We start from the raw sequence: 24,934 nt of genomic DNA on the forward strand, positions 1-24,934 counted from the left end.
GTAAGGGAACAGGTGTTGCTTCTGCAAAAGCTTACATTATAAAATTAGGCTGCGCATGCAAATACTAAACAGTGAGAAGCGAAAACAGGTAGAATTATCTCTGGACTAATAGGGCAGAGTGACCGTGTAGCGGGATGTACCAGTAACAGGAGAATAGTGTGTCAGTCGCAGGAGGGATGTGGCCAACGGATGGAAATTAGTTTGGCAGGATGATCACACGAAGACAGCAAACTATGCCAGGATAGTCGCATATGAGGAATGAGATAAATAAGAGTAAAAGGCGACAGGCTTAGAGTAATGGGAGAAGTAAACAGAGGCGGAGAGAAACTAGACAAAGGTGGAATGTAGCTAGAGCTTGTGATTAGTTACTTTTGCTGTAGCGCGTAGCCTATGGAGTGAAAGGGGAGGACAGAGAGACGCAGCTGAAAAGCAGAAATCAGAATGTAACCCTCAGATCAGGGTGCTTACTCGTTAGACACCTGTCTTGCAAGTACGTATCAATAAAATTTGCTGCTTCAGAATTTGACTCGGACTGAAATTTATTAATATATGAGTTTTGTTTCTCACACAAATATTAACAAATATGTGATCTGTAAGGTTTTAAATGAATAATTCCACCACATAAGTTGGCCAGGGATGGCAAAAGACACCGGTACGTCTTGGCTCTTAGGCACAGCTGTCCACAGCAGTTCTGCAGAATCGCCACCATCTTGCTTGGATTCTTATCTGGTGTTTGATGGGGGGTTCCCCCATGCAAACATGTAGTCATGTACAACTCTGAAGGCATATTGGCTATCTGCATAAATGTTCACAATTCTCCCCTTTGACAGCTCAAATGCTTTGGTTAGCACTACTATTGCTGCTACTTGTGCGGACTGAATTCCGTCAATTCTTCCTGATGTAGCATTCTCTCATTTATACTTTACCACGGCCCATCCTGTGCGGGGTGACCCAGCTACAAAGAAGGTCTCCTTGACTGTGTCTAGGGGTGTATGCTTTACCCTACACTGATCTTCATCCCCATTTACGTCTCCGCAATTGTGCGGTTCCCGTGTCCAGAATTCCCTTGGCTGGGTTTTTAGTTCTATTTCGTTTTTGTCAATCCAATTCTGCTGCTATACTAATGTCTGAGATGGGTCCCAACCACCTTTCATGTTCTGTCAGCGCTAGTCTGTCTGCCTTGTATTTCTCAATAAAGGAACCTGCACTATCCCCTTTAAAATCCTGACCTGCCATCTCAGAGATTGTGTACCCCCTAATAGCACCAACAGTAAAGTGCCCTTAACCAGTGAGGATTTCTCTACCCCTGGCCACTAATACTGTCCCAGCACCGTCAGTATGGCCGTAGCAGCCGCCTAACAAGGTGTGCTCTCTACCGGTGGGACTTCTTTACCTTCCCAGCCACTACTACTAGTTGGCATCTACCAGTTGGCTATGAATTTCGGATCAATAGGGTGTGCTCTCTACCAGGACTCCTTTACCCTCCCAGGCACCTTTACTGTTCCAACACCACCCGTTAGGCCCAGAAACGTCCATTAGCCCGGTGTGCTCTCTATTGGGGGGACGTTTTATCCTCCCAGCCACCGCCACGATTCAAACTCTATCGTTCTACTACAGACAAGGTAATACGGTTACTCAGTGTCCACACTTACCACTCCATAACATGCTGCTCCACTGGAGTCTGGCTCTTGGTCAGAGTGATCAGATTCTTTTCCTCACCACTTCAATTTAAAACAGGATAACAGACAGTACCCAACCTTTAACCAGGCTCTAACTGGACTCTGCGTTGTTCGCCCCTACAGAGTCCAACATTACCAGACTTTGCCACTTGTACTTCACAACTCCTAGTGCCCTTGGTGCCTCAATTCTCACTTCAATTCCCAACCATCATGTGGTGGGGTGCTACCCCTCTTAACAACTGGTTTAGGGCAGGGTTTTTGAGGCAGGCACTACCTTGTCCTCTGGCTGTTCCAGCACAAGCAGCTGGTTATCACACCAGTTAGTACACTTTCCCACTTACGCTCCACAGGCATGCACTTACACTCAAACCAGTACGATCACACAAGTTACTCGTTACAATGGTATATCCTTTTAAATCGAGTCCTTGGCCCGGTCTGACTCTTCTCATTTGCAGATTCAAAGTGTGTCTTACCCCAGCTCCCTGATCGTGAACTTTGACCAGAACATCAGGAATAGGAGACCCTGCTCACAGCACCAATTGTTGTGGGGAAAATTACCAGCCTCAGAGTCAGAATTGGGATTCAACAACATAGTTTACTGTACAAAGAAACCGGAGCTCCGGGGAGAGACGGACGTCCGCCAACACGACTGTCAGCTGCAAGCCTTCTCTCACCCTCTGAGCACGTCATGATATTCTATACATTTCATGGTGTAATGGTCCAAATATCGATTCTTTGTACAGCATGGTTTGTTTACAGAAAACATTACGGTCATTGTCAGTTTCAGCAGCTACGCAGAAGTCCATTGCTGCTGTAATTGGTTGTGATTGTTCTTCCTCAGAAGGAAGATAGATTTGCAGAAATGTATAGAAGCTGTCTCAGACAGTTAACATTTCTATTGAAAGTGGTGGCTGGACTGACACTTCGGCAGGCAGTAGACGTTAGTGATGTGTATTCTCTCCCCCAGCCACCTTATACTTATTATAATGTCCTGTGTCCATAGTGCTGGTATTCTGTTGGCCTCAGGCAGTATCTGTGTATGCTTCGCTGTACTTTTCCATGTAATGGCTCAGCGGCTATCTTGTCTGTGTGCCCCGTGTCAGCATACCCTGTATCATCTTCCACTAGCATGGGATAATTAGGATTACAGAGAGTTAAATGTTTCAAAGATTTGTATGGGAGAAATTCATGGGACAACGGCACCAGCACTGGGAAAGAGGGAGCTCTACAGATGGGCATGCTGCGTTATGTCTTGTAATCATTAAGGTAATATACCAGAAAGAAACAAGCTCATGATATCCTCATTGCATCATAGCACAAGTAAAAAGTAACATTGCAAGGATCCCTGCTAGGTGAGTAACTGTCAGTAATTATGAGGAATCTATGACAGTGACAGATTACGAAACTTAATGCTAGCAATACAAAAACATTGAAAAAGTAAGGGCGCCACAAGGGAGGGCAATAAACATTAATGTATAGTCCTTATCAATACAAATGACAGGCACATTGCGAGATGGAATTTATAAATTCCAAGTTTTTTTTCTTAAAGCATTGACTGATGATGGAATGGGATTACACTCGAGCAGGCAGGTTGCAGGGAAATCAGTGATGTTATAAAGTCAATAAATAACAAATTGTCACTGAAGACATTGACATTTTTGTTATTCATTCATTGGATGTGGGTATCGTTGCCTGCTCTAGCATTCAGCGTCCATCCCTTATTACCCTGGAACTGAGTTGCTTACTCTATTTGAGAGGGCAGTTAAGAATCAAGCACATTGCTGAGAGTCTGGAGTAATGTGTCAGCCAGACCAAGTAAGCATGGTAGATTTATTTACCTGAAGGACATTAAACTAGATGGTCATTCTCAACAATCAATAGTGAGGGCCATTAGACCAATATTTAGTTCCAGATTTGCACTGAATTCAAGTTTCACCATTTGTCACAGTTGGAATCAAAATAATGTCTCCAGAGCATTCTTTTGGAATTGTGGATGACTAATCTAGTGATATTATCACTCCACCACTGACTTTTCCCAGGATTCCTCCTGTTCCAATGGCCATATTTGTTCATTCCTCTTGCAGTAACTGTTAGTATCGACTAGGCTTTTTTTTAATACTACAAGAACCCAACATCATCCTTATGTGATATCTGCATTTCATTTCCCATGGGAGTTTAATCAAATAATTGGTCTTCCCACTTTATAGCTCAGTGGATAGCACTCTTTCCCAAGCCAGAAGTTTCTGGGTTCAAGTTCCATTTCAGGAAATTTCTACCAAAAGCAAAATACTACAGATGCTGGAGATTTAAAACTAACACAAATGCTGGAGAAACTCAGCAGGTCTGGCAGCATCTGTGGAGGGAAAAACAGAGATAAATGTTTTGAGTTGGATAAAACTGCTTCTGAATTCAAAAGGTTGACGGTTTCTGCACAACTACTGCCTGGCTTGCTGACATTTTCCAGTGTGTTTATGTTTGTTTCAGGTGGTGTCTAGGCTGACACTCCAATACTAAGGGAGCGCTGCAATGTCAGTGATGTGGTATTTAAAATGACATGTTAAATTCAAAATTGTGCTTGCTTCCTTGCACATAAGCAGTAAAGCATTTGTGCATGACATCACACTTAAAAGTGCGTGTGATGATGTCAGTGCTTGAATCAGTGCATTCCTGAATGAGCACACATGCATTGTTGCCTGTATGTGTGGGTGAAAGTGAGGACTGCAGATGCTGGAGATCAGAGCTGAAAAATGTGTTGCTGGAAAAGTGCAGCAGGTGTGGGTATGCATGGGTGTCAGCTACATTAAAATGCCATCTGCTCTCAAGTGACTGTAAAAGATCTCATGGCCTTGAGTCTTATATATTCTACCAAAATCACCACAGATTATCTAATCATCACTGTGTGTGTAAATTGTTTCCTTTCATCCTACAGCCTAAACTTTATAAATAAAGTCTTACAGAAAACGTGTTAAGAAATGCACTCTCTTATCAGTGTCTAGCAGCAGAAAAGAAGAAATGTGGTCTTGAATCTTCTTAACTTGTATGGCTCAACCATTCCTGACCATAAGTAGCCATCAAAGGAATACTCACTTTGATCTTTCCAATGTAGCAGAGAATCACGAAATGTCAATGGTGACAGAAAGTACCCAGCATATGTGCACCGTATTGATATAGTATAGATTACACACAGCAGAAAATTACTTTTAAAAATCTGCATTTCTTAATGATTACCCATTTCTTAATAATCTCCAACCAGGATACCAATTTTCTGTTTATATAATGAGTTTCAAGTGAATTAGGAAAAATATATCCATTGTCTGGTAAATTTACAAAGCATTCCTATTTATATAGGTACTTTTAATGCTTGTAAGTTTTTAAAAAGTGTCACAGCCATTGCAAAATCAGTAAGGCTGATGATAATTAATCAAGTATGAATGGCTTGATAGACTTTGAAAGGAATGTTAAAGAGAATGCAAGAATGTCAAAATGTTCTGGTCGTTGGAAATAATGTTTTGTATCTGAAAGGATTTAAAAAAGATCTGAGGGGTAACATTTTCATGCAGACGGTGGTGGGTGTATGGAACGAGCTATTAGAGGAAGTGAGAGAGGTAGGTACAATTACAACATTTAAAGGCATCTACAGGGGTATATGAATCGGAAAGGTTTTGAGGAATATGGGCTAAATGCTAGCAAATAGGACTAGGTCAGATTGGATGTCTGGTTGGCACAGATGAGTTGGACCTAAGGGTATGTTTCTGTGCTGTACAACCCTATAACTTATCTGTGTGGACTTTCATCAGAACTTCTACAGACATATAAACGTTGTCTGAAATGTTACAAAAACCTGAATGTTTAATATGAAATATCATTTTAAACCTCAGGAACATGATAACTAACATTCTGAAATGCATCTGACTGCAATGAATTCACGAGGCTTTTAAACTGAAGAAAAATACCAAAGCAATCATTACCTAAATGTTGGTGTAACATTTTTAAAATTTAAGATCAAACAATAATTATGAAAGTAGTGTTTAACGGAGTATACAACACTGCAGGACAACAAAACGTTCTAATATGTCTCAGGGTTGACAGCAAATCTCGATCACAAATAAGCAGTTGTCCATATCCAACTTTTGTAATTTATATACAACAATCATCAAATGATAAAAATAAGACTCAGTTTCAAACAGAGTCTCTCAATGAATTGTCTTTCCCAGGTAATTTTTGTTTCTACTGATGTTGTCAGATACCAACATAGACCATTCAGGTTTCTTCCTAGTTAACTCAAAAATGATAAGGACCATTTTCATTAAGTAAAGCTATACAAGCAAAGCATTTGGCATGAATGTCAGTTCTTGTTCTAATCATTTGTTTCTAAAAATACCACTACAGATTTGTTAAAAGCATCAATCAATTAAACATTCTTAAAAAGTTATGCGAATCAGTATTTGTTTGCTGTACTCTAAGCAACAAACCTTAAAATATTTAATCTCATTATTAGAGTTAAACCAATTGAAATGAATACCACTCACCTCCAAGAAAACGCTATTAACCTCTATTTTTAACCCGTATTAAAATGTAAACTTTGGAATTAAAATTAATTTTTCCCCTCATTAATCACATTGTTTTTCCACTTGTTTAAATCATTGAACTTCATGGGAGGATGGGATATTGCACAAAGGCTATATTAACTTAAGGCAAAAAATGTAGTATATAGCTCACGTGATATCTTTGTGGGTGAATACTCTACATAGTACAGTCAGTGAACAAGACAGACAAGGTGTGTGCTCCGGACAGCAACTGTGGCACCACAGTTTCCAAGTATTGTTGGAAATAACAACGTTGGCATGAAATATTTCAGACCCACATAATTGAAAAGAAAACCTTAAATGCAAACCCTTTGAATTTATTTTACAGTATATACACAACAGGAAACATCTGAATGGATCGTGTCAGACACAAATCAAAACATTTTGATCCCGATGACCACAACCAAATGAAAACATGGAAAAATATATAAAAAAGTAACAAGCCCATATATGCAATTATGTTGATACTTTGTACAAATATTAGGTACTGCAACTTGACTGAATCAGAATACCTAGAATACCAATAATGCTCTTGTGCCGAGTGTTTCCAACAAAACTTGTATCTACATGAGGTAGAAACACTAAACTAACAACTGCAGTGTATAAAGGAACATACAACAGTTTGGGAGACATTCTGAAGTATGTTTATAGATTTGGCAGAATAAGGCTTACACAAAGAAAATTCAAATTGAAAAACTAAAATGAGATATTTCAAACCCTTTCATTTAGAAAAATCATGTTTCAGTTACAAAAGTTATTGGCAGCTGAGAATGTATTACTGAGTGATAATAATGCAATGATATAGTGTTACATCAAAAGTTGTGTATACTTTTGTGATCCAAGACTTTTTGAACATTGTGTATTGGTATCATAGTTAGTTTAAACTTTTTACAGTGTTTTCATTTATCCAAGTACAAAAAGTACAATCTTATTTGCTTTTGGAGTCTTGCCAGTATGGGTTAACATGACGAGAGCAGAGAAAGGCGACTATCATACCTACTTTTTACCAAGTAAAATTCAGATGTCATCAGGATAGTAAATATTGGCCAACCCAATTTTTTTGTTTTTAAAACATGATATATAACAGACATCAACAGCTATTAAACTGCAGCATCCTTCTACTACTCTTAAGATAGGACAATTAAATCCAAATGGATGCCCCAGAGTTCACCACGAGTAAAATACATCACATTTTATCAGCATTATTGTGCAAACTTAATACCAGTGTACTTGCAAGGAAACTATTAAAACCAACAAGCATACAAATAGATGAAGGTTTGGATTATAATCCTTCAAGGTTACTCCAATTGATATCCAAATTACTAAATTACACTTAAAAATACAAGTGTTAGATGATTAGATGGGTATACTGCTCATTTCATGTTGCAAAATATATACTAATCTCAATTGAATAAAGTAAATTTCAAATAATTCCTTAAAAGCAGTACCCAAATTAACTTTTGCATCATGCAAACCTATACAAATCTGTACAGTAAAGATACTTACCTGTACACAATATGCACTATTATCTACATTAAGAGTTATAGGGTGTGACTTCAACAATATGAAGTACATACTGAAAAAAAACTACACTTTTATGTACATAGATTACAAGCACTTGTGTAGCATTTTGAAGTTAAGGTGTTGTGGAACTTAATGTCCTCCACATAGGTTTTCATGCCACAATAAATAAAATATTGATTTTTGTCTATGATAAATAGACGTCACTGTGGCTTCTGAACAATCTCAAACATCGTTCAATGCTGAAGAAAGCAACTGAATTTTCTTTATGCACACTCCCATGCAAAACTCTGATGGCAGTTAGTAGCTGTTTTCATGGCCAGCCAAGATGTACAAGTTGCTATTAGCAGTTGGGTTATCTGTTGGTCTGCTTTCCAGCACCACAACCCTACAAAGAAATAAAAAGCATATTTAATAATTTATTTATTATCTACATTTATTCAAACAGAAACCAAATCAAAATCATTCAAAAAAACTTGGGTGACTAAAGAATTTATCCTTTGTTCCATTCTACAGATTGCTAAGATTTTAAATGCAATTACAGATTTGTGTTGAGTTACATATCTCAGGTAGAGCAACTAATGACAGCTTGGCAATTGATCACAATATCCCCAAGCCTACCAGCTGAAAAGGACAAAAGGGATTTAAAAATGATTTCTTACTCTTGTAGCAAATGGTTTAAGTGTAGATTGTAGGATGAACACAGGATGATCTCAAAATGCTTTGTGGATTGATCCAGCTGTTACTTTTGTAGGCTCATACATAAAGAACTGCACTTACCAGAGGCTACACTGCACTCATGCAGCTGCCCAACAAGAGTCAAAGAGTGTGGTGCTGGAAAAGCACAGCTGGTCAGGCAGCATCTGATGAACAGGAAAGTCAACTTTTCAAGCATAAGTTCTTCCTGATGAAGAGTTTATGCTTGAAATGTTGATTCTCCTGCTTCTCGGATGCTGCGTGACTGGCTATGCTTTTCCAGCAGAACACCTTTTGACTCTTGATCTCCAGCATCTGCAGTCTTCACTTACTCCCAGCTATACCAACAAGACCTATCGTGCAGTAAGTTGGGAAAAAAAAAGTCCTGGGCAACTTGAACATTGTTAGAATTGTGCACACTAATTAAGGAACTGTTAAAAATCACAATCCCAAATGAATTTAACAACCAGACTTCAATTAATGAATGAGTCTACTGATCAGGACCAGATCATTTGATTGCGGTACCACCTTCCCAAATCAAAAAATACACCTTTAATGGATGACTAAGAAACATCACTATTTATGGAGAACCTGACTGCACAAACTAGTAATAATGATTATTAATATTCTAATTTACTTTTAAATGAACTCAGATAATTGTAACTACTTTAAACATGGTCTTCAAAGATTACCCACTACTCATTTTCTAGGCACTAATACTTTAATTTTACTCATCCACACACCCAAACGCAAAATGTCTGTTGCAGCAAGTTTAATTTATTCAGTCTCAAAATCTACAACGTATTAAATATAACTCAGTCCAACCTGTTTCCTTATGCATTTTCACTACCTGACAGTAGATTGAAAACCTAACTTTCTTTTATAAATATAAAATGAAGTGTAATCTTTTCCTCGAACCTCCCTCCAATGCAAAAGTGAAATGAAAATCTGTTTTGAAGATATTTAGCAATATAAAATGAGTAAATTGTTACTGCAGCAGCATCATCATCACGTTTACTAACCTGTCAGAGCCTAAAAGTTTGAAGATTCTTGAATTATCGCATATTTCTTGTGTAATCTAGACAAAAAAAAATATTTCCAGGATAAATCAGCAATACATTTACAACATATTAACAGACTTGGTCCTCAATTATGTTAGGACATATCAAATTTGACAGTTTAATATTGAGAGTAATTAACACTTATAATCCTCATAATGGAAAACCTAGTCTTGTTCTAGAATGAAACAAGAGACATTGTGTCTTGTTCAACAATCCAATAGGGATAATCAAACAGAAAGTAAATTGGAATAATCCAAACATGCACCATCATACTGATCCTTGTGGCAAATGTTAATATGGAAATAAATATATCTAATGAAAGTCTATTCCATTGATTAATACTATTCTCACTGGGAAGAGGCTGGAAACTATAGAACACTCTCTAAATAGTGTTGATTCAACACTATTTAGAATGGCTTGAGCTTCCATTTGTATTTAGTTTGTAATGTCAAATTATTATCAATCAAAAGGCTAGTTACAATACTTACAAAGTTGCAGATGAAAACTACGTTCCTTGTAAAAATTTTGGCCACTGCATGGACCTCCAAGGTCCATGTACTACAGCAGCTTCTTGAAAAATGTCAATCTGCATGCATAAATCCTTCAGCCACACAGTTTAGAGAGAACATTGGATGAGAATATTTATTACTTTTACCTCATTTGACTTAAAACTTCTCCCCTGCATTCCATGTTTCCAGAAAGCAAGAACACTATCCTGTAAACAAACTAAAAAAAGGAGAAATACAAGTTGTCTGCTGAATACCAATTGGCAAGACCAATCCATAAACAGTCAAAACCAAAATGGCATTAACTATTAGGTTTCAACAATGTTTGAGATATAGATTAGCACTACAAAACTATACAGAAATACATTTTAAAACATAGCGAAGCTACTCAGTGAGATGACATACAACCTTTTTGAACACCACACAAACACTCTCAGCATTGTGTTTATGTCATATTAGGGGGCAACTCAAAGAAGCCAATTTCAGTTCATTGTTTTTCACCAACCAAGCTGCCAAATGTAATGTTTTGATTTCAGGAGTAATATCTGATCACCACATGGCAAGAAACTCTCCTGTGAAAATGTAGAGTCCTTCTAACTGCCAGTGGTTAGCACTGCTGCCTCACAGCGCCAGAGACCCGGGTTCAATTCCCGCCTCAGGTGACTGTGTGGAGCTTGCACACTCTCCCAGTGTCTGCATGGGTTTCCTCCGGGTGCTCCGGTTTCCTCCCACAATCCAAAAATGTGCAGGTTAGGTGAATTGGCCATGCTAAATTGCCTGTAGTGTTAGGTGAAGGGGTAAATGTAGGTGACTGGGTCTGGGTGGGTTATGCTTCGGCGGGTTGGTGTAGACTTGTTGGGCCAAAGGGCCTGTTTCCACACTGTATGTAATTGTGGAATTCATTGCCCCACAGAGTGCAGTGGAGGCTGGGACGCTAAATGTCTTTAAGGCAGAGATTGATAAATTCTTGATGTCACAAGGAATTAAGGGCTACGGGGAGAATGCGGGTAAGTGGAGTTGAAATGCCCATCAGCCATGATTGAATGGTGGAGTGGACTCGATGGGTCAAATGGCCTTACTTCCCTCCTATGTCTCATGGTCTTAATACATCTGAAAGCCAGTGATAACCAAGAAAAATCTCAGGATAAGCAATACAATTTTAATTTGTGCATCGTTCGTACATTTTATATATGGGAGTGGACAAAATGCAAAAAAAAATTGTATAATACCTTGTTGCTGCACTTGACAACTTGTATACATAAAACATATCTGGGGCAATGACGTGCCCAAGGCACTTTGCAAAAGCATTGCAACAGCATTGTAAAACAAAATATGACACTGAGCCATATAATGAGATATCTGACCAATATTTCGGTGATTTGAGCTAAGCAGTTTTAAGAAAGGTCTAAAAGGAACAAAGTAAAGTACAAAGGTAGTCAAATGTAGGAGAAGTAATCCAGAACTTGGGATTTAGGTAACTAAAGGCAATGGTTATTGATGGGGGGGATGATTAAAATCAGGATCTTTTGGACACTAGAATTAGCGGGGCACAGACACCATGCCGGAAACTACAGATATAAGGAATTAAGAAACCATGGACAGATCTGAAACTGAACATTTTGAAATCGAGTCATTGCTTAATGTGGAATGAATGTAGGTCAGTGAGCATAGGTTAACTTGTAACAAACGACTGAAGAAATTGACAGCAGAGCTTTGGATAATCTTATATTTAAGGATGGAATGCGAGATAATAGCCAAAGGTGCATTGAAACGATCAAGTCCAAAGGCAACAAAAGCATAAGAGAGTTTCAGTAGCAGGTCAAGTGAGATGGGGGCAACGTTATAGAGATAGAAATATGGAAGTCTCAGAATTGACGGATATACAATCTTGGTGCTCTTCTAGGTTATCGGATGTGATACTGAAGCTGTGAACAAACTGATTTAATCTTCGATCATTATCAGGAAGAGATGGAGTGAATAGAAAGGGAATGGAGTCTATAGTGGGAACTATAAATTATCACAAAGTCTCTGTTCACCCAGTGCCGGATGCTAGTTCAGGATTCAACAGTCGAGAGGTGACAGTGAGGACCAGAGGGCTGCTGGGAAGGTGAGTTGAAACCATTTTAAAAAATACTTACCTTGGGTGTCAGGGCCTCCATTTGTCAAGAGGTGAGAGCGAGGACCAGAGGGCTACTGGGAAGGTGAATGAAACCGTTTTATTTGGATAGTGGCTGAACCAGCGACACTACAGGTCTAGTGTCTCCCACCTGTCCTCCTCCTCTAACAAAAACAACAGTCTTACCTAAGCTAAGACTAAAGTTAAATTTAAGGTTGTGTTCAGCTCCTCTTGTTCAATGTGGGTGCTCAGGGATACAGCTGACGTCCCTGGCCCTTTCACGTGCAGGAAGTATGTCCGGTTGCAACTGTTGTTAGATCGCATGACGGCTCTGGAGCTGTGGATGGACTAACTTTGGACCATACATGATGCTGAGGGGGCCGTGGATAGTACGTTTAGTGATTTGGTCACACCGCAGATTAAGATTGTTGAGGGAGAAAGGGACTGGGTGACCAAAAGGCAGAGAAAAAGAGCAGAAAGGCAGTGCAGGTACCCCTGCGGTCATCCCCTCCAAAACAGGTATACCGTTTTGGATGCTGTTGGGGGAGATGGCTCACCCGGAGAAGATAGCAGTAGCCAGATTCACGGCACCGTGGCTGGGTCTGCTCTACAGAAGGGCAGGAAAAAAGAAAGTGTAAGGACTATAGTCATAGGGGATTCAATTGTAAGGCGGGGGGGGGGGGGGGGGGGGGGGGGGGGAGGCGTTAGATAGGCAGTTCTGTGGTTGAAAACAAGACTCCCAAATGGTATGTTGCCTCCCAGGTGTATGGGTCAGGGATGTCTCGGATCAGCTGCAGAACATTCTCAAGGGGGAGGGTGAACAGCCAGTTGCCGTGGTGCATATTGGCACGAATAATATCGGTCAAAAACAGGATGAGATCCTACGAGCAGAATTTAAGGAACCAAGTTAAAAAGTAGGAGCTCAGAGGTACTAATCTCAGGATTGCTACTGGTGCCATGTGCTAGTCAGAGTAGGAATGATAGAATAAGCAGGATGAATGGATGGCTTGACAGATGATGCAGGAGGGAGGGGTTCAGAGTTTTGGGACCGGTTCTGGGGGGAGGTGGGACTATTACAAATTGGATGGTCTCCACCTGAGCTAAACTAGAACCAATGTCCTCGGGGGCGCTTTTGCGAATGCTGTTGGGGAGGGTTTAAACTAATGTGGCAGGGGGATGGGAACCAAATGAGGAGGTTAGCGAACAGGAAGGAGGTAGCAACTAAAATCTGCAAGGAACTAGATAATGAAGTCAGCGTGACTAAGGGGAAGCAGAGACAGGGAGCAGATGATGAATGCAAAGGGACTGGTGATCTGAGGTGCATTTGTTTTAATGCAAGAAGTGTAGTAGGTAAGGCAGATGAACATAGGGCTTGGATTAGTACCTGGGAGCATGATGTTATTGCTAGGACTTAGACTTGTTTAAGAGAAGGGCATGATTGGCAATTAAATATCCCAGGATATCGATGCTTCAGGCAGAATAGAATAGGAGGTAAACAGGGGGATGAGTTGCATTACTAGTCAGAGAAAATATCACAGTTGTGCTGAAGGAAGACACTATGGAGACTCGAGCAGTAAGGCAATATGGGCAGAGCTCAGAAATAGGGAGGGTGCAATAACAATGTTGGGGCTGTACTACAGGCCTCCCAACAGCAAAAGTAAGTTAGAGGTGCAAATATGTAAACAAATTATGGAAAGATGTAGGAGCAACAGAGTGGTGGTGATAGGAGATTTTAATTTTCCCAACATTGACAGGGATTCACATAGTGTTAGAGATCTACATGGAGCAGAATTTGTAAGGAGCATCCAGAAGGGTTTTCTAGAGCAGTATGTAAATAATCCAACTCGGGAAGGGGCCATACTGGACCTGGTGTTGGGAAATGTGCTCAGCCAGGTGGTTCAGTAAGGGATTACTTTGGGAATAGTGATCACAATTCCATAAGTTTTAGAATACACATGGACAAAGACAAAAGGAAGAGTGCCAACTATACCAAAATTCGGCAGGAGCTGGGAAATGTAGATTCGGAGCAGCTATTTGAAGGTAAATCCACATTCGATATATGGGAGGCTTTTAAAGAGAGGTTGATTAGAGTTCAGGAAAGTTATGTACCTGTGAAAATGAAGGATCGAAATGGCAAGGTTAGGGAACCCTGGAAGCCAGGTGAAATTGTGAGACAAGCTAAGAGGAAAAAAGATGCGTACATAAGGTCAAGGCTACTGAAGACAGACAAAACTTTGGAAGAATAACGGGAATGTAGGACCAATCGGAAACGAGGAATTAAGAGGGTTAAAAGGGTCATTAGATATCTTTAGCAAACAGGGTTAAGGAAAATCCCAAAGCCTTTTATTCATATACAAGGAGCAAGAGGGTAACTAGAGAAAAGGTTGGCCCACTCAAGGACAAAGAAGGAAAGTTATGTGTGGAGTCAAAGAAAATGGGTGAGATTCTTAATGAGTACTCACCGAGGTGAGGGACATGATGGATGCTGAGGTCAGGGATAGATGCTCGAGTACTCTAGATCAAGTCAGTAGAAGGAGGGAGGATGTTTTGGGTATCTAAAAGGCATTAAGATGGACAAGCCTCCAGGTCCGGATGGGATCTACCCCAGGTTACTGAGGGAAGCAAGAGAGGAAATAATTGGGGCTTTAATAGATATCGTTGCAGCATCCTTGGAACATGGGTAAGGTCTTAGAGGACTGGAGAATTGCTAATGCTGTCCCCGTGTTTAAGAAGGGTAGCAGGGATATGCCAGGTAACTATAGATCAGTGAGCTTGACGTCAGTGGTAGGGAAGCTGCTGGAGAAGATACTGAGGAATAGGATCTATTCCCATTTGGAAGAAAATGGGCTTATCAATAATGGGCAGCATGGTTTTGTGCAGGGAAGGTCATGTCTTACAAACCTAATAGAATTTTGAGGAGGTGACAAAGTTGATTGATGGGGGAGCTGCTGTGGATGTAATATACATGGACTTTAGTAAGGAGTTCAATAAGGTTCCCCATGATCGGCTGATGGAGAAGGTGTCGCACGGTGTCCAGGGTGTTCGAGCTAGCGGATAGAGAACTGGCTGGGCAACAGGAGACAGAGTAATAGTCGAAAGGAGTTTCTCAAAATGGAGACCTGTGACCAGTGGATCCAGGGATCCATGCTGGGACCACTGTTATTTGTGATATATAAAATGATTTGCAGGATGGTTTCAGTTGCCTGATTAGCAAGTTTGCAGATGACATCAAGATTAGTGTAGGGGGTAGCAGATTGTGAAGGGGACTGTCACAGAATACAGCAGAATATAGATAGATTGGAGAGATGAGCAGAGAAATAGCAGTTGGAGTTCAATCCGGTAAATGCGAGGTGATGCATTTTGGAAGATTCAATTCAAGAGCAAACTATACAGTAAATGGAAAAGTCCTGGGGAAAATTGATATGCAGAGAGATCTGGGTGTTCAGGTCCATTGTTCCCTGAAGGTGAAACACAGGTCAGTAAAGGGGTCAAGAAGGCATACGGCTTGCTTTCCTTCATTGGACGGGGTATTGAGTACAAGAGTTGGCAGGTCGTGTTACAGTTGTATAGGACTTTGGCTGCATTTGGAATACAGTAAACTCCTGAAGAAGGGTTATACCCGAAATGTCGACTTCACCACTTCCTGCATACAGTTCTGGACACCACATTGCCAAAAGGATGTGGATGCTTTGGACAGGGTGCAGAGAAGGTTCAACATGAATGTTGCCTAATATGGAGGGTGCTAGCTATGAGGACAGTCATAGAGTTGTACAGCATGGAAACAGATCCTTCGGTCCAACCCGTCCCTGCCGACCAGATATCCCAACCCAATCTAGTCCCACCTGCGAGCACCCAGCCCAAATCCTTCCAAACCCTTCCTATTCATATACCCATCCAAATGCCTCTTAAATGTTGCAATTGTACCAGCCGCCACCACATCCTCTGGCAGCTCATTCCATACACGTACCACCCTCTGCGTGAAAAAGTTGCCCCTTAGATCTCTTTTATATCTTTCCCCTCTCACCCTAAACCTATGCCCCTAGTTCTGGACTACCCGACCCCAGGGAAAAGACTTTGCCTATTTATCCTATCCATGCCCCTCATAATTTTGTAGGTTGAATAGATTAGAATTATTTTCATTCGAAAGACAGAGGTTGAGGGGGGACCTGATTGAGGTCTACAAAATAATGAGAGGTATAGACAGGGTGGATATCAAGAATCTTTTTTCCCCAGAGCGCGGAACTCAATTACTGGGGGGTCATGTGCTCAAAGAGAGAGGGGAAAGGTTTAGGGGAGATATGCGTGGAAAGTTCTTCACGTAGAGATGGTGGGGGCCTGGAACGTGTTGCCAGCAGAGGTGGTAGAGGCAGGAACAATTGCATCACTTAAGATGTATCTAGACAGATACATGAATGGGCAGGGAGCAAAGGGATACAGATCCTTAGAAAATAGGTGGCAGGGTTAGAGAGAGGATCTGGATCGGCGCAGGCTTGGAGGGTCAAAGGGCCTGTTCCTGTGCTGTAATTGTCTTTGTTCTTAGTTTAGCTACAACAGAGAAGTTGAGGAAAGTGGTGACAAGATACAGCTGCTTTTTTGAACATGTCACTGAGGGACAGCATACTGTGACACTGTAAACTTCAAAGTTTTAATCAGTGTTCAGGGATCCTAAGAATCAGTTTCCTGAGTTGAAAGGGACAAGAAGAAACAGTTATAAAGGAATTAAAGACAAAAAAACTGGAATCCAAAGTAAACAAGCAGGAGGCTCAAAAAGCATAGCACACCAGGCAGCATCAGGAGGTGGAGAAGTTGACAAGTAAACTCCTGAAGAAGGGTTATACCCGAAATGTCGACTTCACCACTTCCTGATGCTGCCTGGCTTGCTATGCTCTTCCAGCCTCCTGCTTGTCTATAAAAGAATTAAAAGGAAATGCCAATTCACCATCATGGGGAAAGAGTCAAACCATCATAAAAACAATGTGTTTCCTGGAAGACAGGAGGTAACAACTGATGATAATCTGCTGCCTTGTGACAAATGGGCAAGCAATATTTCCTACCGAAGGAATGTCCTGAGGCGGAGGGGTTAATTACATGAAAGTGTGTTTCAAACAAACCGCTAATAATGAATGTAAGGAACAGGGAAGTTAATCCTAAAAAGGAGGCAAGCTACAGACTTGATGACTCCAGAAGTGTAATCCAAGATGTGGATGAATGTATCATCAATAACATCACATTAGAAACTTCATAAGACAAAAGGTTCTACAAGAATTCAAGGATTCTTCAATAGCTGAACTGCAGAGAACAGCATGCCACAAGGATCGAACCCTGGACATTCAGAGACAGATGCTGTTGATTGGAACTGTAGCTAAATTCAAACATTAGTTGGTAATAGCCAAGTTAAAATGTGAGGGTTAACTTACTTACTTGAGTGGTCTTATTTTGGTTGCTACATGCAATAGAATTTAAGTAATCGTTTCAGTATGTGATTGTCTGTGAGATTTCTTAACAAATACTCAATTTAAAGGTAGCTTGTCGTAATTTACATACAACAATATAGTTAAGAAATCATAGGGGATCAAGGATTGAATTTTGGGAACACCAGAGACAACAGGAACGGAATGAGAAGCTATTGAAAATAATTCCCTGTCTTCAATTACATAAGGATGGAACTAGGTGAGTGCAATTAGAGGACAGAGATGTATTACAGGAGGATTTTATAGTCAATTGTGTCAAAGAATGCAAACAGGTTGAAAAGTACAAGGATTGCAGGTTTACTTTTGTCACAGTGGATGTTATTTGTGACTTTGATTGGAGTAGGTTCAATACTGTTACAAGGGCACAAAGCTCAGTGAAGGCATTCAAATAGAGTTGTGTCAAAGGTGGGAATAGACTTGGAAGGCAGCAAACTTTTAAAGTATCTAGGGGAGGAGGAAGAAGCTGGGAATTTGTAACATCTGGGGTTTGCTTCAAATTTACTTAGAAAGAAAATGATCAATTACTATTACAGTCTAAGTTGAGATGCAAATGGGATGGTAGTTTAAAATAGAATATCCTTTATTGTCACATGTACTCCAGTACAGAAATACAATGAAAAGCTTTTACAATGGCAGCCTCTAATGGCGCCACCTTAGGTACAAGGACCCAGGTACAAATCTTGGATACAATGGATAAGTAGTAGTATTTTTACTCAGTGTCCAAAAAATAAGTTAGAAATAAGGATTGAAAAAGGAAATTGAAGGAGTGAAGGGCTGGTTTTAAGACAGAGACTTGAAGAGGGAAAGGCATTAACAAAACTGACTAACATGGAGACCAGGAGGGAATGTTGGCTGGTCAGCAGGTTTGAAGTGCTTTGTATAGTTTTCTTGTAATATTCAAAGGTCACTTTTTTTGAGATGACACAGGACTCAGAACTACTCTAATAGAAAGACATTTTTTTCTCACCACTGCTGCCATTTTATCTCTGGATCACCCACTGCCCAGAGGCAGACTGCCAGATAAATCAGCTTTCCTCAAAGGCATGGGATAATCCTCTTAATCAGCCACTACCCTCCCATCAAGCAGCCACCTTTCACTGACCCTGGCAAGCCCCAGCCCCATGTGGGGAGTATCCTAAATAGCCAATGCAAGGTTGAACCGGACTTCCAGCCCCTTGTTGGGGTCCCCACAACTCTGACTAATTTCAGCCCAAAAACTCAACCAGTGACAGAACTGACTCAGCTGTTCTTCAATGCAGACCTGATCTGCATGCTTTCAATTGGTACATTTGGATGGAAGCAGGTGTAAAAGAGAAGATACAGTGAGCAGAACTGAATGAATTTAACACCGTGCCTGAATCTTAGATGTGTATTTATGCTAGAAATGAAAACTGGATTTAAAGTTTAGAGAGTTTAAGTAAGAGCCATGTCAAAAATTTGCTGTACAGAATTAGAGAATCAAATTGTCTTTGAAAGTCAACATAAACTTGTAGGTTGGAAAATGTATAAGTAGAAAAGACAAATTTAATTCATTATTCATATGACTTTTAAAAATATGATAATTCCCACATTTCAATGCAACAGATTCTTGAGGTTGAAAAGAAACCCTTACCTATTGATTCAATTTGAAAAGTGAATGTTAGTTCCGATGATAGCTTTCTGCTCGATTTCAATCTACCTCGGAGATTTACAATCTTTAAACATCCTGGCATGTTAAAGCACAAAAGAGAAACAAATATGTAATTGATTAGTATACTTTGGTATATTTCCAAAGATGGAGTATCACTATAGTCCCTTGAAGTGTTTCAAATACATGTGAAAAGTAACATTCTTGCTAATTAACTAATGGTGAACATTTATTGAAAGAGGTATATTACCTATCAATACTTTTAAAATTTATGCATTTACTTTCAAAATATTTAACAAATATGTCTAGTAGAATTCATTAGGCAAGTGTGAATATTTTTTACCTTTTCTTAAATTTTGTCACAAAGATGACTTAAGTGTAAAATTAGTTTTTAATTCATGTTTCAATAAGTATGGTGTATAGGTGAAGCTATATTCTAATATTGTAACTGAACAAGTTGTATCAAGATAATTATCTATTAAAAACCCATCTCAGGTAAATCAGATGAGCTTACCTACCTTATATAATTCTTGCTCTATTTTACAATGTCTTCTAGGGCGGCACGGTGGCACAGTGGTTAGCACTGCTGCCTCACAGCGCCAGAGACCCGGGTTCAATTCCCACCTCGGGCGACTGACTGTGTGGAGTTTGCACGTTCTCCCCGTGTCTGCGTGGGTTTCCTCCGGGTGCTCCGGTTTCCTCCCACAGTCCAAAGATGTGCAGGGTCAGGTGAATTGGCCATGCTAAATTGCCCGTAGTGTTAGGTAAGTGGTAAATGTAGGGGAATGGGTGGGTCAGTGTGGACTTGTTGGGCCGAAGGGCCTGTTTCCACACTGTAAATCTAATCTAATCTAAATCCATGTGGTTTTAAATTAAACAGGGTCCAAATCAGCACTATAAATATTATATCTACTTTTCAATGAGGTTGTCTCCAGTGAAGACGAGGTGTTTTTTTTAAAAAGTATGAGGAAAGTTTGATTAACTGTTGTGGTTCTGTTCGCCGAGCTGGGAATTTGTCTTGCAAACGTTTCGTCCCCTGTCTAGGTGACATCCTCAGTGCTTGGGAGCCTCCTGTGAAGCGCTTCTGTGCTGTTTCCTCCGGCATTTATAGTGGCCTGTCTCTGCTGCTTCCGGTTGTCAGTTCCAGCTGTCCGCTGTAGTGGCCGGTATATTGGGTCCAGGTCGATGTGTTTGTTGATAGAGTCTGTGGATGAGTGCCATTCACAGCGGACAGCTGGAACTGACAACCGGAAGCAGCAGAGACAGGCCACTATAAATGCCGGAGGAAACAGCACAGAAGCGCTTCACAGGAGGCTCCCAAGCACTGAGGATGTCACCTAGACAGGGGATGAAACGTTTGCAAGACAAATTCCCAGCTCGGCGAACAAAACCACAACAACGAGCGCCCGAGCTACAAATCTTCTCCCAAACTTTGAGTTTGATTAACTACTTTTGTCAACAGTTAGTTACGGCCTTAGACTTCACAAACAAGCATTTTCAGTTGATAACAGTGTCAGCAGAAAAACCCCAGACTGACAGTGTGTCATTGTTTGGGGCAGTATCCATTTAACAGAGTCACATGGCACTGCTAAGTCATCAGCCAAGTTCGCAAGCTTGTTAGACTAGTTTGAGCCTGTGCAGAGTACACAGCCTCAGAACAAAATCCCCCTGTTGGGTTGCAGACAATGACAGGTGTTATTTAGCTCTGATTGGAGCCTAGTAACTGCCCAGTGTAGAATAACTTCCAGTAAACAGCATCTTTAAGAAATTCATAATAACCAAAGGACTTATTTATTGGTATTTTTGTCACACAGATGCAGTTAAATGAATGTTACTGGACCACATAAATAACCATTTCCCAAGACCTAATGGAACAAGGGAACAAGTAGTGCATATATTAAGGATAATTAAGTAAAATTACATAAAATAAAATATAAATAAGTTAATTTAGTGTGAATTGGTTGTATAGATACAAGTAATCAGTGGGGTTAGAGTTTTATGAAGTATGGTTACTGAACTAAAGTTGTCTCTGTGGACTTGGACTATTTAAATATAATTATCTTCTACAGTATAATACTATTAACTGAAAAAAAACCTTCATTAAGATACTCCTCAGAAATCAGCTCAAAAATATAATATTGAATACATTTTTCTGAAAAACAAAACCTACAATGCCAAAAAGGGGGAAAAAAATGCTGTACAGTGGTTTTGAGCTCTGCCCTTTCAGTTCTGAGATATAGGTTAGATATTAACTTGGGATGAAAACTGAGCCTGAGCAGGAAAGTTATCCCAGGTGAAATAAACAGAGGTAATCTCAAATTATTATCCATTAGATTGGATCAACAGCGCAATCACAATGCTTGCTATAACTCAGAACAAACTAGCATGAAATTATCAATTTTGCTTAGAAGGGCTATTAAAATCAAAAAGCAACAGTTTAAAACACAGGGGAATAAACATACTGATATGAAGGTACGCTTGAAGACACACCATTTAAAGTAAAAAAAAACTTTAATTTTTCATTGATGCGCTCACTGGGTGCTAATAGTTTATTATTTAACCACAGAATTAATAAAATTGTAAAAAGGAGGCTATTCTGTTATTTGTAACAGTGTCATCTCACTGAAAGAACTACCATACCAATTCACTCAAATATCTACATAATAATAAGCTAATTATAGAATTTATTTTTCAATATAATTTAGCCACTTTTTTTAAAACACAAATTTTTTTTTGGAAACTTACGATCCATGCAGACTATTATTGTATCTCTTTCTAGCTGGGTTACGTGGATGACATTTGCCTGTGGCATATCTGTAACAAGTGATAAAACAGCATTACTCATCTGCAGCATATTTACAGCTTTCTTCAAAACATTTATTTTTCCTGTGAAATAAACCAGAGACTGTGAACCAGTGGAAATTGCTCAGGCTTTGTAGTGAGTGTTTAACCTTATATTTTTTTCGTGAGTGAGCAGTGGTGATTAAAGGCAACTCTATTTTGATAAGTTCTGACAAATATCTCCAAATGTATGTTTCCTTTCACCTTGAATGCAAAGAAATTGTAATGTTAAGTTTCTAAATGCCAGACTAAATTATTGAAGTGAACTAATAACATGCAGTACAAATAAACTTAAAAATTAAAAACCTGAACCTTTTAAACAGGTTTCAGTAAATACTCACATTTGCCTCTCAACTGATCTGGAGGAAGACAAGAAATGAGGCAAAGTTGCAGTATATTCATCTAATCCGACAAATTACATAACTAATCTATGCTCAATTCCATTCCATAGTTGAGATGTGTGGTTGCATACAACACAGGAAGCATTATATTCATGACCTTTCTAATTGTTTATGGATGGCAAGAGTACCATGGTGTTACATGATTCATTTTGCTCTTGCGCAGGAAGTTGGATGAAAATGCAAAATAAATTTGCATCCTCAAAAAGTGATAATATCCACTTAAAATGTCATTTTACAGCACCCTCAAGCTAAATGTTGACAAAAACAACATCCACATACGGCAGTTGCAAAGCATACTGCCTCTTTTCATTGCACTGTTATGAGGAAGTAATGACAACAAACTTTGTGCACAAATCCAATCTCTATATTCACAGAATCCAGCAGAGAAGCCCTCCACAAACTACTGAACCAAATGGACATTTGTAAAATTGTGGAATAAGACATGGTTTTGATGTAGTGAAACATGTAGTTATACAATGTCACTGTACAGAAAGAAACTGCTGTCCTGTTCAAATCCAATCTTTTCCAGTTTCTCCAGACCATGCCAACAGTACTATGGGAAAGGTAGCTCCTTAGTCACTTTTACTTTACTAAAAAAAAGGCTACTTCAACTGTGTTGTAAATATGTAACTAGAAAATAGGAAAGATATTGCAAACAGAACAAAATGTCAAGAGAGGCTTTTACTCTAATCTTCTCATTGCTGCCTTCTTCTCTCTCTTCCCCAGACATCCAGAAAAACACAAGCCTTGCATCTCTCTTCTAACAAGAGCAATAGTGGGAAAACTGGAACCAGATCTCTGCTGTTCTAATGTCATTTCGTTAAAAAGAACTTAAAGCAAATCTGTTTCATCTTGGTTAACTTGGTAGTACAAAATGTATACAGAATGTTATGGTAAATGACAACATATTTCCAGATCATTCAAATTAAACTTGAGTAAATAAAAATCATTGTCATTATGTTCATCTGTATTAAATCACAACGGACATACCTGTTTCAGTAAACCAACAAGAAGTAGAATTTGGATTAACAGTTTCAAATCGTACTACTTGGTTAAGTTCTGTTCCTTTACTGACAGCAACACATAGCAAGGGGTATTCTTGCTCTGGAACAACGAGCAGTTCAAAGACTTTCAATGGATTTGGCAGAGGGAAGTCGACATGCTAGGCCAAAAACAAAGGATATATGTTTTACATTAATTACTTGGGTGTACCAGATATAAATTCCTCATTTTAGATAATTCATTTAAGCTATTTAAAATAACGTCCTATTTATGTTTACGAACTAAACAAACTAGGTCAAATGAAACTATTTTGCAAGAAAAAAATAAAATCACTCGTTTTGAGTAATTACACCAGAAGCTACAGCTACAATAAATTTGAATTTTCTAAACTAAATAAAAAAAATACCAAGCCATGCATAAAAATAGTATTTTGGGAAGAACTGTACAAGGTACATACTTATCGCAAGAACTATAAAGAAACAGGTTTTCAAACCCTCAATTTAAATTACAAATGTTTGGTTGTGCTGATACGAATTACAAATAACGAAATTAGATTAGATTAGATTAGATTAGATTACTTACAGTGTGGAAACAGGCCCTTCGGCCCAACAAGTCCACACCTCCCCGCCGAAGCGTAACCCACCCATTCCCCTACATCTACATCTACCCCTTACCTAACATTTGGTTCTGCATATCCCACAACAGTAAAAACATCCATCCCAACCCTTATCCACTACCCCCCTCAGCCCTGTGTCTTGTTTTCCCACTTCATCTAACAAAGGAGCACCGCTCTGAAAGCATGTGATTTCAAATACACCTGTTGGACTATAACCTGATGTTGTGTGACTTTTGACTTTTTCCCAGGACAAATTATTATCAATCTAGACTTTTAAGAAAATCAGCACGGTGGTTCAGTGGTTAGCACTGCTACCTTACAGTGCCAAGGACTTGGGTTTGATTCCTACCTTGGGCGACTGTTTGCGTGGAATTTGTACATTCTGCCCGTATCTGCGTGGGTGCTCTGGTTTCCTCCCACAATTCAAAGATGCGCAGGTTAGGTGATTGGGCCGTGCTAAACTGCCCATAGTGTTTAGGGATGTGTAGGTTATGTGCGCTAGTCAGGGGTAAATGTAGAGTAATAGGGGAATTGGTCTGGGAGAGATACTCTTTGGAGGGTTGGTGTGGACTTGCTGGGCCAAAGGGCCTGTTTCCAATCTGTAGGGATTCTACGATTAAATATTTCCCAATTATTCTTAGGTTGACTAGGCCACGATGCATCAGACAAGAGGGTAGATGCAACAAATAACAGCACAATTTTACATACAATCATATAAAATAGCAGAGTAGTTTAATGCCAAAGGCTGCAGGTTTGTAAATGTTGCAGCCCTGCTCAATCTCTTATTAGCCTTGCATTTTACAGGAAAAAG

At 39.6% G+C, this 24,934-nt stretch overlaps 1 protein-coding gene across 7 annotated transcripts in view; it reads right to left on the minus strand.

Annotated features, from left to right (window-relative positions):
- Window positions 1-6,547: 6,547 nt before the first annotated feature.
- The window catches only part of LOC140483193 (mitogen-activated protein kinase kinase kinase kinase 3), a 308,564-nt gene continuing 290,177 nt past the window's right edge, over window positions 6,548-24,934 (minus strand). For 5 of the 7 annotated variants that reach the window (XM_072581251.1, XM_072581248.1, XM_072581250.1 and 2 more), the window contains 7 exons: window positions 23,496-23,667; window positions 22,446-22,463; window positions 22,009-22,077; window positions 19,249-19,341; window positions 10,199-10,269; window positions 9,505-9,560; window positions 6,548-8,174 (listed from right to left, as the gene is read on the minus strand). In XM_072581251.1, coding sequence (XP_072437352.1) covers window positions 8,087-8,174; window positions 9,505-9,560; window positions 10,199-10,269; window positions 19,249-19,341; window positions 22,009-22,077; window positions 22,446-22,463; window positions 23,496-23,667 — 567 coding nt within the window. In that variant the 3' untranslated portion in view covers window positions 6,548-8,086. The remainder of the gene's footprint in view (window positions 8,175-9,504; window positions 9,561-10,198; window positions 10,270-19,248; window positions 19,342-22,008; window positions 22,078-22,445; window positions 22,464-23,495; window positions 23,668-24,934) is intronic. The other 2 variants (XM_072581249.1, XM_072581247.1) reach the window with 1 other exon arrangement.

This window comes from Chiloscyllium punctatum, chromosome 11, assembly GCF_047496795.1.
Source record: "Chiloscyllium punctatum isolate Juve2018m chromosome 11, sChiPun1.3, whole genome shotgun sequence".
In the NCBI taxonomy this organism is placed as follows: domain Eukaryota; kingdom Metazoa; phylum Chordata; class Chondrichthyes; order Orectolobiformes; family Hemiscylliidae; genus Chiloscyllium; species Chiloscyllium punctatum.